This window comes from Bos grunniens, chromosome 15, assembly GCF_055505025.1.
Source record: "Bos grunniens cultivar Pamir isolate PY7600 chromosome 15, Bosgru_T2T1.0, whole genome shotgun sequence".
In the NCBI taxonomy this organism is placed as follows: Eukaryota; Metazoa; Chordata; class Mammalia; order Artiodactyla; family Bovidae; genus Bos; species Bos grunniens.
Window position 1 is genome coordinate 18,187,598 of NC_141179.1, and position 15,411 is coordinate 18,203,008.

A 15,411-nucleotide genomic window follows, 5' to 3' on the forward strand; every position below is an offset into this window, starting at 1 on the left:
GTGCATGATTTTGATTTATTGCAGTATCAGTTTTATTTAGTTTGGTCACCTGATTAAGTTGGTGCCTGCCACACTTCTCCACTCAGTTATTTCCTTTTCGTTTAGTAATTAGGTATTTGTTGACAAGTACTTTACAACTACGTAAAGATTCCATCAGTTCAATTCAGTTCAGTCACTCAGTCATCTCCAACTGTTTGTGACCCCATGGATTGCAGCACACCAGGCTTCCTTGTCCATCACCAGCTCCTGGAGTTTGCTCAAACTCATGTCCATTGAGTCAGCGATGCCATCCAAACATCTCATCCTCTGTCATCCCCTTCTCCTCCTGCCTTCAATCTTTCCCAGCATCAGAGTCTTTTCAAATGAGTCAGTTCATCACATCAGGTGGCCAAAGTGTTTGAGCTTCAACTTCAGCATCAGTCCTTCCAATAAATATTCAGAACTGATTTCCTTTAGATCCCATCATTGCTTGTTAAATTTTCAGTTTGTACATTGATTTTTCTTATTAGTATGGATTCAGTTTACTATTACTATATTTATTCAGTGGGTTCGCTATATTTTTTGAGGCAGGGTGTTGTGCCACATGGCTTACAGGATCTCAGTTCCCAGGCCATGGCAGTTAAAACCCTGAATCCTAACCACTAGACACCAAGGAACTCTCATTTTGTTGTTGTTATTGTTCAGTTGCTAAGTCCTGTCAACTCTCTACAACTCCATGGACTAAAGGATGCCAGGTTCCTCTGTCCTCTACTATCTGACAGAATTTGCTCAAATTCATGTCCATTGAGTTGGTGATACAGTCTAACCATTTCATTCTCTGCCACCCTGTTCTCCTTTTGCCTTCAATCATTCCCAGCATCAAGGTCTTTTCTAGTGAGTCAGCTCTTCACATCAGGTGGCCAAAGTATTGGGGCTTCAGCTTCAGCCTCAATCCCCCCAATGAATTATTCAGGTTTGATTTTTTTTAGGATTGACTGGTTTGGTCTCCTTGCAGTCCAAGGGACTCTCAAGAGTCTTCTCCACACTTTAATTCAAAAGCATCAATTTGTCAGTGATCAGCCTTCTTTTTTGTGGTCCAGCTCTCACATCTGTACATGACTACTGGAAAAACCATAGTCTTGACCATACCGACCTTTGTCAGCAGTAATGTCTCTGCTTTTTAATATGCTGTCTAGATTGGTCATAGCTTTACTCCCAGGCAGCAAGTGTCTTTTAAATTCATGGCTAGAGCCAGTGTCCGCAGTGATTTTGGGACCCAAGAAAACAAAATCTGTCACTGCTTCCACTTTTTCTCCATCTATTTGCCATAAAGTTGTGGGACCAGATGCCATGATTTTAATTTTATTTGTGTTGAGTTTCAGGCCAGCATTTTCACTCTCCTCTTTCACCCTCAACAAGAGACTCTTTAATTCCTCTTCCCTTTCTGTTTTTAGAGTGGTATCGTCTGTGTATGTGAGGTTGTTGATATTTCTCCCAGGAGTCTTAATTCCAGCTTGTGATTCATCCAGCCTGACATTTTGCATGATGTACTCTGCATAGAAGTTAAATAAGTAGGGTGACAATATACAGCCTTGCCATTTCCCAGTTTTGAACTATTCAGTTGTTCCATATCTGGTTCTAACTGTTGCTTCTGACCCTTATACAGCTTTCTCAGAAAACGGGTAAGGTGCTCTGGTACTCCCATCTCTTTAAGAATTTTCCACATTTTTTTGAGATCCACACAGTCAAAGGCTTTAGCATAGTCAGTAGGTGTTTTTCTGGAACTCCCATAATTTGCTTTTATTTTTTATTTTCATTTTCAAATTATCCTAGGTTTCATAGTGGCAACTGGTTTCTGAGTCCTTTTAACAGTAAATTCTTCCTTTCTTTTTGGCACTTGAGATTTCCAGATTCATTTTGCAATTTACGTTGCCTGGCCACAGGATTAGCCATTTTGGCAACTTTGACAAAGTCCTAGTTGATTTTAGTGGATGTTGGTATTTAGTGAGCAAAATCTGGTGCTGGGTGTATTCATTGGTATTGTTGCTTCACTGGTCTGGTCCCCCTCAGTTGGCAAACTAGGGTGGGTATACACAAAAGCATTTAAATCTATAGTACCTGGCCTTGTTTCTTTGTGGATACATGCCCCACCGTGCTAAGGCTCTGACTCCCCCAACTGGGCCGCCCCCTACATGAATGCCTTCCTCATCCAACTGGAGCCTTAACACTTCCCCTTTTGCCTTCCCTTTGCGTGGAAACCCTCCTTACCTATTTGTTCTCTCATCCTCCATACCTGGCCACTCCGTCTCATCCATATATCCCTTGTCTGTTGGTTTTTGACACCTGGATGCTAGTCCTTTCTAGTGAACGTCTAATTTGCCAAGCTTAGGCTCTGACACCGGAGAAGGCTATGGCACCCCACTCCAGTACTCTTGCCTGGAAAATCCCATGGGCGGAGGAGCCTGGTAGGCTGCAGTCCACGGGGTTGCGAAGAGTCGGACACAACTGAGCGACTTGACTTTCACTTTTTACTTTCATGCATTGGAGAAGGAAATGGCAACCCACTCCAGTGTTCTTGCCTGGAGAATCCCAGGGACGGGGGAGCCTGGTGGGCTGCCGTCTATGGGGTCGCACAGAGTCAGACACAACTGAAGCAAATTAGCAGCAGCAGCAGCAGGCTCTAACACTGCATGCAAGGCTTTAAACCCTGCAAAGATGGCTCTTCTACTCTGCTTGGGCTTTCATGTTCTTGGTTAAGTTTACTTCTAGGTATGTTTTTCTTTTGGATGTTACTATAAATGAAATTGTTCATTTAATTTCCTTTGGATTGTTCACTGCTGGTGTGTGAAAGCACAACTAATTCTTGTGTGTCAATCTTGTACCCTGCAACTTTGCTAATAAATTCATTCATTGGCTTTAAGTAGCTTTTTTGTGGGTTCTTTAATAACTTTATATATAGAAGGTCATTACATCTCTTACTAAAGATACTTTTATTTTTCTTTCTTTCTAATTTGGAAGACTTTGTTTATTCATTTATTTTTGCCTAATTGCTCTAACTGGAATTTCCAGCTCTAGATAGTGATGAACAGCAGTGGTGAAAGTAAACATCCTTCTCATTTTTGCTTAGCATGTTATCTGTAGTTTTCTTTTTTTATAACTTTGTTATTCTTAATAAAAAGCATGGTGTTATGACTGGTAGATACAGCATGTGCATGCTAAGTTGCTTCAGTCATGTCTGACTCTGCAACCCTATGGACCATAGCCTGCCAGACTCCTCTGTCCTTGGGATTATCCAGACAAGGCTACTAGAAAGGGTTGCCATGCTCTTTTCCAGGGGATCTTCCCAACCCAGGGATTGAACCTACGTCTCTTTTTTCTCTGCATTGGCAGGCAGGTTCTTTACCTCTCGCGCCACCTGGAAAGCCCAGATACAGCATAGTTTATTTAATTTATCCTTTATTTATACACTAAGTAGTTTCTGATACTTTGCTATTTATTAATAGTGTTCCAGAGGATAATATTGTATATATGCCATTTTTTGTTTCTGTACTCTAAATTCCCAGAAGTGGGGATTACTGGGTTCCTGTCTATTATTTTTATTCTAAGGTGACCATGTCCTATCTTTAGGTCCACACTAAGTAGAAAATTTCTCCGGAATAAAATGAGTATTATTAGCTTATTCAGGCAGCAGAACATGAGTGTTGGGGCTGTTGGAGGTGCTTAAAGTAATTAATGTTCTAGGAGAATAAAGCTGCTAGAAACATCCAGGTTATTTGGAAGACTCACTTCTGAGGAAGAGTATAGTAGTCATGGTGAGGCAATGCTTCCACTGAGAACAAGCAGGAGAGTCAGGTAAACTTAGAAAATAGTTATTTTAATATAATATTATCAAAGAGCTACAGAAGCAACTAGAACACACTACTCAAAAGTTATAGAAATGAGGGATAACCTTTCAGAAGTTAGCTGAGTCTTTGTAGCTTTGTTTCAAAGAAGTATCTGAGAATCTAGATTGAGCTTAGACTGGGCAGTACCGCTAGGGAACAGTAGAGCTTTTGGTCGTCACACAGTATTGAATGACAAAGCCCACTAGGCTCTCAACTGAAAGCCCGCAAGGAACATTCCTTAGACTCATTGGCTAACCAAATGTAGACCAATTCTTCAAAACTACAAGTCATCATCCTTGAACCAAAATAGTTTGATTGGGTTAAAGTCATCAACCTCTTCCTTAGCAGAACAAAGGGTGAATACACTCTTAATGGAAGATAAACATCATCTGGTCCCCTGGCACGCTGCAATCCATGGGGTCCCAAAGAGTTGGACACGACTGAGCAACTGAACTGAACTGGTGGTGCCTCTGTGATTTTTTTTTTTAGTTGAAATACAGTTGATTTATAATGTTGTGTAAATTTCAGGTGTATAACAAAGTGATTGTTACACATATATATTTTTTTCAGCTTCTTTTCCCTTATAGGTTGCTATAAAATATTGTGTATGGTTCCCTGTGCTGTACAGTAGGTCCTTTTGGTTATCTGTTTTATATATAATAGTATGTATATGTTAATCCCAAACTCCTCATTTACCCCTCAGCCCCTCCTCCCCGATTCTTTATATGCAGTGCCTAGTATTCATTGTGACATTACTACTCCTAAGATGGCAGAGAAATTTATGGTCAACTAAGAGAAAAATAATTTTAGATGCAGACTCTCAGATGACCCCGTATTAGAGTTATCAGATAAGTACTTTAAAATAATTAAGATTAGGACTTCCCCGGTCGTCCAATGATTGAGAGTTCGCCTGCCATGTAGGTGACTTGAATTCAATTTCTGATCTGGGAAGACTGAAGATTTTACATGTCGTGGGGCAACTAAGCCTGTGCGCCGTAACTGCTGAGCCTATTCTCCAGAGCCCACAAGCCGCACCTACTGAAACCCATGCACCTAGAGCCTTTGCTCCAGAATAAGAGAAACCACCCCTTTGAGTAGCCCGTATATTGCAACTAGAGAGTAGCCCCAACTTGCTGCAATTAGAGAAAGCCCACAGATAGCAACAAAAACTCAACACAGCCAAAAATAAATAAACAAATAGATAAATAAATATTTTTTAAAAAGTAATTAAATTGATAGCTTAACCACAGTGATATATACCACTAACACCCACTAGGATGACTGAAGTTAAAAAGACATTAACAAGTGTTGGTGAAGATGTAGAGAGAAATTGGAATCATATATAGTTGGTGTGTAGCTACTATCGAAACAGTTTTGTAGTTCCTCAAGAAGTTTAACATAAAGTTAACATGTGACCCACAGTTCCACTCCTGGATATATACCCAAGAGAAAAGAAATTGTGCATCTGCTAGAAACCTTGGAGATAAATGTTCATAGCAGCATTATTCTTAATAGCCAAAAAATGGAAAGAAACCAAGTGCCCATTATCTGATGAAAGGATAAGTAGAACGTGATTTGTCTATGCAATGGAAATATTATTTAGTTATAAAAGGAAGGAGATTCTGATATATGCTACAATATGAGTGAAATCTTGATAATATTTTACTAAGTGAAATGAGCCAGTCACAAAAAGAAACATTTTCTATGATTCCACTTACACAAGGTATCTAGGATAGGAAAAGTTATTGATACAGATAAGAAGGAATGGAAGATTATTATTTACAGGGTTTCTGTTTGGGATACTGAAAAAGTTCTGGACATAGTGATGATATTTGCAGAACATTGTGAATATGCTTAATGCCCCTAAATTGTACACTTAAAATGGCTAATATGTTAAATCTTTTGACCATGTTTAAAAGTAGAATTTTTTTGAAGGAACGAACTGATATGTGCTATCATCTGAATGAATCATAAAAACATCATCCTAAATAAGAGTTATCAGTCACAAAAGGGCACATATTATATGATTCCATTTATAGATGTCCAGAAGATACAGAAAGTAGATTAATAATAACCAGGGACTGAGAGGCAGGCATCACTGCAGAATGAGATTTGACTACTAATAAGTATGGGGTTTCTTTTTGGAGTAATAAAAATGTTTTAAAATTTTATTTTAATGATAGTTGTACAACCTTGTGAATATACTTTTAAAAACATTGGATTGCACACTTTAAATGGATAAATTGTGTAGTATGTGAATTATATCTCAGTAATCTTAAATAGGTCATAAATAATAAAGAGTAAATAATACATATGGATAATTAATAGACAAATAGGTGGAAATTGTTACCTGAGTAAAGGTGAAATATCTATAACAATATGTAATTGGAATAATAGAGAAAGGGAAAGGAGGCTTGAACTGTTGACCAAAATTTTTCCAAGTTGAGAGAGACGCCAACTTTATATTCAAGGATCTCTCTTTGATTCCCAAACATAATAGTTAGAAATTAAACCATTCCTAGCTACATCATACTAAAACAGCTAGAAACTGGAAACAGAACAAAGCACTAAAACATCTAGAGAGCAGAGAGAATGACACAGTACCTTCAGAGAAACAATAAAAGACTGACAGCTGTTTTCTCAACCTGTTGAATTGAAAGAAGGGGGATAGACCACTCAGCTATTATAGTAGTTCACACAAAAGCTAGGCATGGGCAGTGCAAATAGATCGGAGGAGATGAATAGATTCTTGTGAAGTAAGTTAGTGGCCTTCAGACTGGCTGTTTCTCCCTCAAGAGATACAGAAGGAATTCCCCAAAGTATGCCAATGTAGATACTTTTCAGGAAATCACTTTCTGAAATTGAGCCCTCTGGTGGAGGTATCATTGCAGTTTCTCCTTTCCACTTCTTTCTAGAATTACTCTTCCCTGTTTTGTAAACAAAGGAATATTTTGAAGTATTGGTACCATTGTACAGAAAATGAATTTCTGATGACCAAGTATTATATCTGTTTGCAAGATGACTTCTAATTGTTTGCTTTCAACACAATTGATGACTAATTTGATCCATTATTAAAAGTAACTTTTTTTTGTTAGATCAGTATGTGTTTTTTAACAATAATTCAGGAAATGGTCAATGAATTGAGTAACATTGTAAGGAAAAATTCTTCTAGTACTATTCACTTACTTATGTGAATACGATTTTTTTGGGAAAATACATTAATTTATAAATATAATTTAGAAGTAAGGAACTTCCCTAATGGTCCAATGGTTAAGAATCTGCCTTGCAATGCTGAGGAAATGGATTTGATCCCTGGTTGTGGAACTAAGGTCCTACAAACAGAGCAACTAAGCCCACATGCCATAACTAGAGTCCATGCGCTACGAGGAAAGATCCCACATGACGCAACAAAAATCCCACATGCTTCAACTGAGACTTGAAGCAACCAAATAAATATTAAATATTTATGTATTTTTTAAAGTAGGTGTAGGACTTCCAGGTCGGAGAAGGCAATGGCACCCCACTCCAATACTCTTGCCTGGCAAATCCCATGGACAGAGGAGCCTGGTGGGCTGCAGTCCATGGGGTTGCAAAGAGTTGGACACTACTGAGCAACTTCACTTTCACTCATTGGAGAAGGAAATGGCAGCCCACTCCAGTGTTCTTGCCTGGAGAATCCCAGGGCCAGCAGAGCCTGATGGGCTGCCGTCCACGGGATTGCACAGAGTTGGACATGACTGAACCGACTTAACAGCAGCAGCAGCAGCAAGACTTCCAGGTGGTCCATTGGTTAAGAATCTGCCTGCCAATGCAGAGAGCACAGGTTCGATCCCTGGTCCAGGAAGATTTCCACATGCCATGGGGCAACTAAGCCAATGCAAAACAACTACTGAGCCCACATGCGTTAGAGCCCATGCTCTGCAACAAGAGAAGCCACCACAATGAGATGCCCTCATGCTGCAGCTAAATAGTAGCCCCCACTCCTTGCAATCAGAGAAAGGCTGTGTGCAGCAGCAAAGACCCAGCACAGCCATAAAAAAATTTTTTTTAAGTAGAAGTAAAATTGATCATTCCTGATTTTATAATTGGAAGGGGAAAAAACGTTACATCTACTTCATTAGACAAAAAAATTTTGCACATGCATGTTTTATACACATACACAATATAATTACATTGTTTTGTTATGTTGTGTACTTATAATTTCTGATAACAGTTAAATTTTATATATATACAATCTTTAAATCTTGAATTTTATTTACATATATAGCTTAGAGAAGTAGGGTAAAGAATAAAAGACTTTGAAGCATAAAATACAATACACTGGTTTTAAAGTTTTGTTGGGAAAGTGAAATAGTGATATAAGTTCATTGTTTAAGGAAAGTTTGTTTATAGTTTTTTTTTTTTAATGGATAATGATAGATATATTACTGTGAAATTTAGGTTACATTTGATATGTTTCAAAGAGTAAAGTAACAGTTTTATTTTAACCTATTTTTAATTGATGTTCTGAGTCAGGTCAGTGAAAAGCAGAAGAGGATATTGTGTGACATCTTGCTAATAAACTGAACACTGAGTGCTTTAAAACAAAAAAGTTTTAATTGTTAACTTATAAGTATACAAGGCTTCCCTGATAGCTCAGTTGGTAAAAGAATCCACCTAAAATGCAGGAGACCCCGGGTCTATTCCTGGGTCAGGAAGATCCGCTGGAGAAGGGATAGGCTACCCACTCCAGTCTTCTTGGGCTTCCCTTGTGGCTCAGCTGGTAAAGAATCTGCCTGCAATGTGGGAGACCTGGGTTTGATCCTGGGTTGGGAAGATCCCCTGGAGAAGGGAAAGGCTACCCACTCCAGTATTCTGGCCTGAGAATTCCATGGACTGTATAGTCCATGGGGTCACAAAAAGTCAGACACGAGTGAGCGACTTTTGCTGTGAGTATACAAGGATTTACACAGTTTTCAATACTATTTTAGCAGCATCTGAATAAAATCTTTTAAAGATTATTGGCAAAGCTGCCTCTAGAATGAGGCTAGGAAGCATGTAGCTCACAAAATTCAAGGAGATCTCTGTCAGTGTTCTGTAAGTGTACTTACAGGAGCCCAAGAGTGAGTGCCTTCTTGAGCTATGCAACCTCAGTGTAGACTTCCTCACCCTAGTCCCACTGGATTTATAGAACATAACAAATCTGTGAAAAATTGGCTTTAGAAAAAATATTTGCAGATTCAATCATTTTTAATCACCTGCTTTTAATGTGTTTTTTAGGGTAGGATTAAAAACTCAGCCTGAATCAAAATGCCCTGAGCTGCTTGCCAATTACTGTGACATGTTGCTAAGAAAAACGCCATTAAGCAAAAAGCTAACCTCGGAAGAGATTGAAGCAAAGCTTAAAGAAGTGGTACGTAATTTTTTCTAACTTCAAATTTGTAATTATCTTTGAATTTGTGTTTTGATTATAAAGCTTTCTGTGATAGCATCAGTTTTTCTTTAAAGTATATACCTATAAGCAACTAATATTATGAAATTTTGCCAGTAAAGACCTCTTTGGTTTTTTTACTGAAAATGTTTACACTATAGCTGCCAGAAAAGGAAATAGCATTTAATTCTTCCCCTTTCTTGATTCTTTTTTAAAAGTCAATTAAATTCTAATTCCTATTAAAGGACAGCAAAAGGAAAAACAGAGCTAGCTGGTGGTGTTTGGATCCCCAATTGAGAGACTGGGAGTTTTTCACTTCTTTTTTGTGAGGGCCCAAAATAGATAACCATGGATAAATGAGTATAGATAAAAAGTTAGTTGCTTTTATATTTGTTTATCTCTGCTTGTTGTTGTAATATGATATAAGCCAAGGACATCAAAGAGGAAAAAATTAGTAAGTGAAGATGTAGAGAAAAGGGTTAGGGTTAGAAAGGGAATACCCCACCATTTCATGCCAGTCAGAATGGCTGCTATCCAAAAGTCTACAAGCAATAAATGCTGGAGAGGGTGTGGAAAAAAGGGAACTCTCTTACACTGTTGATGGGAATGCAAACTAGTACAGCCACTAGTATGGAGAACAGTGTGGAGATTCCTTAAAAAACTGGAAATAGAACTGCCATATGACCCAGCAATCCCACTGCTGGGCATACACACTGAGGAAACCAGAATTGAAAGAGACACGTGTACCCCAGTGTTCATCGCAGCACTGTTTATAATAGCCAGGACATGGAAGCAACCTAGATGTCCATCAGCGGATGAATGGATAAGAAAGCTATGGTACATATACACAATGGAATTTTACTCAGCCATTAAAAAGAATACATTTGAATCAGTTCTAATGGGGTGGATGAAACTGGAGCCTGTTATACAGAGTGAAGTAATAAGCCAGAAGGAAAAACACCAATATAGTATACTAATGCATATATATGGAATTTAGAAAGATGGTAACGATAACCCTGTATGCAAGAGAGCAAAAGAGACACTGATGAATAGAACAGTCTTTTGGACTCTGTGGGAGAGGGTGAGTGAGGGTGGGATGATCTGAGAGAATAACAATGAAACATGTATATTATCATATGTGAAACAGATCACCAGTCCAGGTTCGATGAATGATACAGGGTGCTCGGGGCTGGTGCATTGGGATGACCCAGAGGGATGGGATAGGGAGGGAGGTGGGAGGGGGGTGCAGGATGGGGAATACCTGTACACCCATGGCGGATTCATGTCAGTGTATGGCAAAACCAATACAATATTGTAAAGTAAAAAAAAAAATAATAAAATAAATAAAAAGAAAAAAAGAAAGGGAATACCCTGGTGGTTCAGTGGTTAGGACTTACAGCTTTCACTGTCTGGGCCCAGGCTCAGTCTCTGGTCAGGGAACTAAGACCCCCACAAGCTGCACAGCACAGCCAAAAAGTGGGGTGGAGTGGTGGTTAGAGGGCAGATTAGTGTCAGAATAAAATGAAGAAGAAACATAGAAGAAAAAAATGTAGGGGGGAACTACTGATTTTCATGTAAAGTTTTGTCACATATTATGTAAAATCACAAAAATTGATGTTTCTAGGACCTAAAGGCTATTTGGTTATAGTCTCAAGTTTGCTAACATCTTGAAGAAGTATTAAAGTAGTCTATCAGGACTGGTTGTTTTTCAGAGATGGGCAATTTAGTAGGCCTCTATCTGTATATGCTTATATAAATCTCTGAATTTTGACAACAAGGGATATAGAAAAGTCCAAGTGAGAAAGGAATGGCTAAGAGTGTGTGTATATTGAAAATAACTTTGTTTTCTATACAGCTCTTGGTACTTAAATACGTACAAAACAAAGACGTTTTTATGAGATATCACAAAGCTCATTTGACACGACGTCTTATATTAGACATCTCTGCTGATAGTGAAATTGAAGAGAATATGGTAGAGTGGCTAAGAGTAAGTAAAATTTTTAAAACTATTTGATTTTCTTAAGATAGCATATGGTTCATATGTATTCATAAGTAATGAATTTTGGTGATATTTTAATATTGAAGAAATAGGGAACATTTTATAAGACTATAGCATCAATTATATAAAATAAAATATATTTTGTTAATAAAGAGCGAAGTGCCTTTGCTCTTCCTTTGCTTCTGTTGTTTCACTCTTTTGTATCTCCACCCTCATTGAACTGACCTTATTAAATAAGCTAAAGGACAAATCACTTCAATTTTAAGATAAGTTTAGTACTCAATGTTTAGCCAATTTTAAGATAAGTTTAGTACTCAATGTTTAGCCAATTTTAAGATAAGTTTAGTACTCAATGTTTAGCCATTGAGATGTTTGTAAATAAATACACCTATAAAGGAAAAGTTAATGAGTACTAATTATGGTCAAATTCCCATATTAAAATGCTTTAAATCTGTTCCTTTCAGTTCATTTTAGTGGAATTTGAGTTATATTAGCATACCATAAGTGAATGTCTTTGATTTATATACGTGGTGTTATAAATATTATATTAATATATGATAGTAAAATATGTATATAATTGTATGCATGTTTGTATTTTATATATATATATATATATATGCTTTTCATTTATATGTGTATTTTACATTAAAGATTTGCAAATAGCCCTGCTTTGCATGGTAGTGTGGGATAGTAAAAATTACTGTGCAGGTTATCTTAATATAAACAATCACTGGGGAATTATTGGTGCCAATGTTTTATGACTTGGAAATTTTTGTCAAAATATTAGAAACTCTTACTATCTGTTATAAATTATAGGAAAAAGAAAAATTAGTAAAATTAACATGTATTTAGTATACCATGTAAATATTTAAAACAAACTTTCAAATTTAAAGTGTTTTTTTCTTTGTAAAAGTCTTAAAGAGTAGTTAGGAAAGTATTTGAAATTCACATGTCTGATATTGTATCTAGAATATATAAAGAACTCTTACAACCCAACAGTGAAGACAATCAGTTAAAAATGGACAAAGTATTAGAATAGTATACATTTCTTCACAAAGATATGCAAATGTATAATAAGTGCATGCAAAGATGTTCAACATCATTAGTCAGTAGAGAAATGCAAATCAAAGCCACAATAAGATGCCACTTTACTTCCACTGGGATAGCTGAAAATTCAGACCATAACAAATATTGGCGAGGAAGAGGAGAAATTGGAACCCTCATGCATTGCTGATAGGAGTGTAAAATGGTGCAGCAACTTTGGAAAACTGACAGTTCCTCAGAAAGCCAAACATAGTGTTGACCTGGCAATTCTACTCCTAGATAATTCCGCTTATGAGAAATAAAAACATATGAACACATAAAAACTCGTACATGAATATTCATAGCATCATTATTCATAATAGCTAAAAAGTGAAAAGAACCCAAAGGTCAATCAGCTGATAAATAGATAAAATATGGTTTAGTCTAATAATATTGGAATGGTCTAGTGGTTTTCTCCACTTTCTTCAATTTCAGTCTGAATTTGGCAACAAGGAGTTCATGATCCGAGCCACAGTCAGCTCCCGGTCTTGTTTTTGCTGACTGTATAGAGCTTCTCCATCTTTGACTGCAAAGAATATAATCAATCTGATTTCGGTGTTGACCATTCTGGTTATGTCCATGTGTAGAGTCTTCTCATGTTGTTGGAAGAGGGTGTTTGCTACGACCAGTGTGTTCTCTTGGCAGAATTCTATTAGCCTTTGCCCTGCGTCATTCTGTACTCCAAGGCCAAATTTGCCTGTTACTCCAGGTGTTTCTTGACTTCCTACTTTTGCATTCCAGTCCCCTGTAATGAAAAGGACATCTTTTTTGGGTGTTAGTTCTAGAAGGTCTTGTAGGTCTTCATAGAACTGTTCAGCTTCTTCAGCGTTACTGGTTGGGGCATAGACTTGGATTACTGTGATATTGAATGGTTTGCCTTGGAAACGAACAGAGATCATTCTGTCATTTTTGAGATTGCATCCAAGTACTGCATTTTGGACGCTTTTGTTGACCATGATGGCTACTCCATTTCTTCTAAGGCATTCCTGCCCACAGTAGTAGATACAATGGTTGTCTGAGTTAAATTTACCCATTCCAGTCCATCTTAGTTCACTGATTCCTAGAATGTTGACGTTCACTCTTGCCATCTCCTGTTTGACCACTTACAATTAGCTTTGATTCATGGACCTAACATTTCAGGTTCCTATGCAATATTGCTCTTTACAGCATAAAACCTTGCTTCTATCACCAGTCCCATTCACAACTGGGTGTTGTTTTTGCTTTGGCTCCATCCCTTCATTCTTTGTGGAGTTATTTCTCCACTAATTTCCAGTAGCATATTGGGCACCTATCAACCTGGGAAGTTAATCTTTCAGTGTCCTATCTTTTTGCCTTTTCATACTGTTCATGGGGTTCTCAAGGCAAGAATACTGAAGTGGTTTGCCATTCCCTTCTCCAGTGGACCATATTCTGTCAGACCTCTCCACCATGACTTGTCGGTCTTGGGTGGCCCCTACAGCATGGCTTAGTTTCATTGAGTTAGAGAAGGCAGTGGTCCATGTGATCAGATTGGCTAGCTGTCTGTGATGCTTAAAATTCTCCAAGCCAGGCTTCAGCAATATGTGAACCATGAACTTCCAGATGTTTAAGCTGGTTTTAGAAAGGGCAGAGGAACCAGAGATCAAATTGCCAACATCCGCTGGATCATCGAAAAAGCAAGAGAATTCCAGAAAAACATCTATTTCTGCTTTATTGACTATGCCAAAACCTTTGACTGTGTGGATCACGATAAACTACGGAAAATCCTGAACGAGATGGGAATACCAGACCACCTGACCTGCCTCTTGAGGAATCTGTATGCAGGTCAGGAAGCAACAGTTAGAACTGAACATGGAACAACAGACTGGTTCCAAATAGGAAAAGGAGTTCGTCAAGGCTGTATATTGTCACCCTGCTTATTTAACTTATATGCAGAGTACATCATGAGAAATGCTGGTCTGGAAGAAGCACAAGCTGGAATCAAGACTGCTGGGAGAAATATCAATAACCTGAGATATGCAGATGACACCACCCTTATGGCAGAAAGTGAAGAGGAACTAAAGAGCCTCTTGATGAAAGAGGAGAGTGAAAAAGTTGGCTTAAAGCTCAACATTCAGAAAACAAAGATCATGGCATCGGGTCCCATCACTTTATAGCAAATAGATGTGGGAACAGTGGCTGACTTTATTTTCTTGGGCTCCAAAATCGCTGCACATGGTGACTGCAGCCATAAAATTAAAAGACGCTTACTCCTTGGAAGGAAAGTTATGACCAACCTAGACAGCATATTGAAAAGCAGAGACATTAATTTGCCAACAAAGGTCTGTCTAGTCAAGGCTATGGTTTTTCCAGTGATCATGTGTGGATGTGAGAGTTGGACTGTGAAGAAAGCTGAGCACCGAAGAATTGATGCTTTTGAACTGTGGTGTTGGAGAAGACTCTTAAGAGTCCCATGGACTGCAGGGAGATCCAACCTGTCCATCCTAAAGGAGATCATTCCTAGGTGTTCATTGGTAGGACTGATGTTGAAGCTGAAACTCCAATACGTTGGCCACCTGATGCAAAGAGCTGACTCATTTGAAAAGACCCTGATTCTGGGAAAGATTGAGGGCAGGAGGAGAAGGGGACGACAGAGGATGAGATGGTTGGATGGCATCACTGACTCGATGGACATGGGTTTGGGTGGACTCTGGGAGTTGGTGATGGACAGGGAGGCCTGGCGTTCTTGGTGTCACAAAGAGTTGGACACGACTGAGCAACAGAACTGAACTGAGTTGAATATCTTTGGCAATAAAAAGAAATTAAGTACTGATACATGCAACATGGATGAACTTTGAAAATACTATGCTAAGCAAAAGAAGCCATTCACAAAACACCACATACAGTTGTTGTCTGTCACCCAGTCTTATCTGACTGTTTGCAACACCAGGCTTCCATGTCCCTCACTATCTCCCAGAGTTTGCCCAAGTTTGTCCACTGCATCGGTGATTCCATCCGGCCATCTCATTCTCTGTCACCCTCTTCTCCTTCTGCCTTTCCTAGTGAGTCTTTTTCACTGAGTCCGCTGTTCACATGAG

At 38.4% G+C, this 15,411-nt stretch overlaps 1 protein-coding gene across 18 annotated transcripts in view; it reads left to right on the forward strand.

The window, feature by feature from the left end:
* Window positions 1-15,411, forward strand: part of CUL5 (cullin 5) — a 126,885-nt gene that overhangs the window by 99,705 nt on the left and 11,769 nt on the right. For all 18 annotated transcript variants that reach the window (XM_086339073.1, XM_086339061.1, XM_086339066.1 and 15 more), the window contains 2 exons: window positions 9,123-9,255; window positions 11,129-11,260. In XM_086339073.1, the coding sequence (XP_086195199.1) occupies window positions 9,123-9,255; window positions 11,129-11,260 (265 nt within the window). The remainder of the gene's footprint in view (window positions 1-9,122; window positions 9,256-11,128; window positions 11,261-15,411) is intronic.